General features: G+C 37.0%; 1 protein-coding gene across 1 annotated transcript; it reads left to right on the top strand.

Moving 5' to 3' along the window:
• Nucleotides 1-255: 255 nt before the first annotated feature.
• On the top strand, nt 256-1,194 carry LOC140609593 (olfactory receptor 2L5-like). Its single transcript, XM_072784793.1, has one exon. The coding sequence runs from the start codon at nt 256-258 to the stop codon at nt 1,192-1,194; it is 939 nt and encodes a 312-aa protein (XP_072640894.1).
• The last annotated feature ends 546 nt before the right edge of the window (nt 1,195-1,740 follow it).

The following is a 1,740-nucleotide window of genomic DNA, read 5'->3' as shown; positions in this document are numbered from 1 at the left end:
ACATTTTCCTTTTATTATTTCAATTATTCTTTACACAAAATTTTGAGTGTAAATGCTTAGCTCCTTTACCTGTGACTTTTTGAAGCAACATAGAACTTTCTCAAAATAGGAAACTTTGATTATTTATTTTATGAACTGGGTATTTCATGAAAACTTCAGAATTATACTAAAACATTGTGAAAAAATAATTAAAAGACACATATTTCTTTACGTGCTACCCATGTGTTTTTCTCTACTTTCAGGGGAATGAAAATTATGGAAAATTACAACCAAACATTAACAGATTTCCTTTTATTGGGGTTGTTTCCATCATCAAGAATTGGCCTCTTTCTTTTCATTCTCATAGTATTTATTTTCTTAATGGCTCTTTTTGGCAACCTGTCCATGATCATCCTCATCATCGTGGACACTCATCTCCACACACCCATGTATTTTCTACTTAGCCAGCTCTCCCTCATGGACCTAAACTACATCTCCACCATTGTCCCAAAGATGGTTTCTGATTATCTCTTTGGAAACAAGTCCATCTCACTTATTGGTTGTGAAGTTCAGAGCTTCTTCTTCTTGACTTTAGCAGTTGCAGAAGCACTACTCTTGACATCTATGGCTTATGATCGTTACGTGGCTATTTGCTTTCCTCTTCACTATCCCATTCGCATGAGCAAAAAATTGTGTGTGCTGATGATAACAGGATCTTGGACAATTGGCTCTATCAACTCCTGTGCTCACACTGCATATGCCTTCCATATACCTTACTGTCGATCCAGAACTATCAACCATTTCTTCTGTGATGTCCCAGCCATGTTGACGTTGGCCTGCATGGACACCTGGGTCTATGAGTACACAGTGTTTGTAAGCACCACACTCTTGATTGTGTTTCCTTTCATTGGCATTGCATGCTCCTATGGCCAGGTCCTCCTTGCCATCTGCCGCATGCAATCAACAGAAGGGAGGAAGAAAGCTTATTCCACCTGCAGCACTCACCTCACTGTGGTGACTTTCTACTATGCACCCTTTGCTTACACTTATCTACGCCCAAGATCCCTCCGAACCCCAACAGAGGACAAGGCTCTAGCTGTTCTCTACACCATTCTGACCCCAATGCTCAACCCCATCATCTACAGCCTGAGAAACAAGGAGGTGATAGGGGCCCTGAGACGATTGATTCAGAAGATCAGCTTTGTAAAAATGTAGAGGAATTTCTCATTGGGCCTGCTGCCTCAGAAGTAGATCTTTTTTTTTTTTTCATATATACTCCTTAAGAACAATATTACTCTAGGATTGAAGACAGAGAATAAAATAATCTAGAAGATTAAAATAATTGAGATTTGACAAATAGTTTTATGTTTCTAAACGCTTGTTCTCTTTTCCTTGTGGTGATTCTTAGTAAATGTAAATGACATAATATTTCTTCTATCTGTTTGCAGAAGGTTTTACTAATATGTAGAAACTACAATGGAAACTGCCCAACTTGATGGTATCATTCAGTATAATAGTACAAATGTACTTAATATATATCTAAAAATGACTAAAATAATACAAAGAACAATAAATGTCATGGCCTTGGCCTTTCTATTGATAACCAAAACAATTATTTGTTCCATTCCAATTATTGTGTAGGCTTAACTGGTCCCAGGTTTCAAAAGACATGATAGATACATAGGTTTCTCCGAGAGCTCTGCATGAATTAGAATTTCATACACAACTAGATAGGAAATGTAAAAAAAAAAAAATTGTATT

This window comes from Canis lupus, chromosome 18 (assembly GCF_048164855.1).
Source record: "Canis lupus baileyi chromosome 18, mCanLup2.hap1, whole genome shotgun sequence".
NCBI lineage: Eukaryota > Metazoa > Chordata > Mammalia > Carnivora > Canidae > Canis > Canis lupus.
Note: the sequence above shows the minus strand (reverse complement) of the source record. Positions and strands in the feature narration are given on the sequence as shown.

What these genes read in the sequence shown, in the direction of transcription:
- LOC140609593 (XM_072784793.1), top strand. Translation starts at nt 256, where the DNA reads ATGGAAAATTACAACCAAACATTAACAGATTTCCTTTTATTGGGGTTG.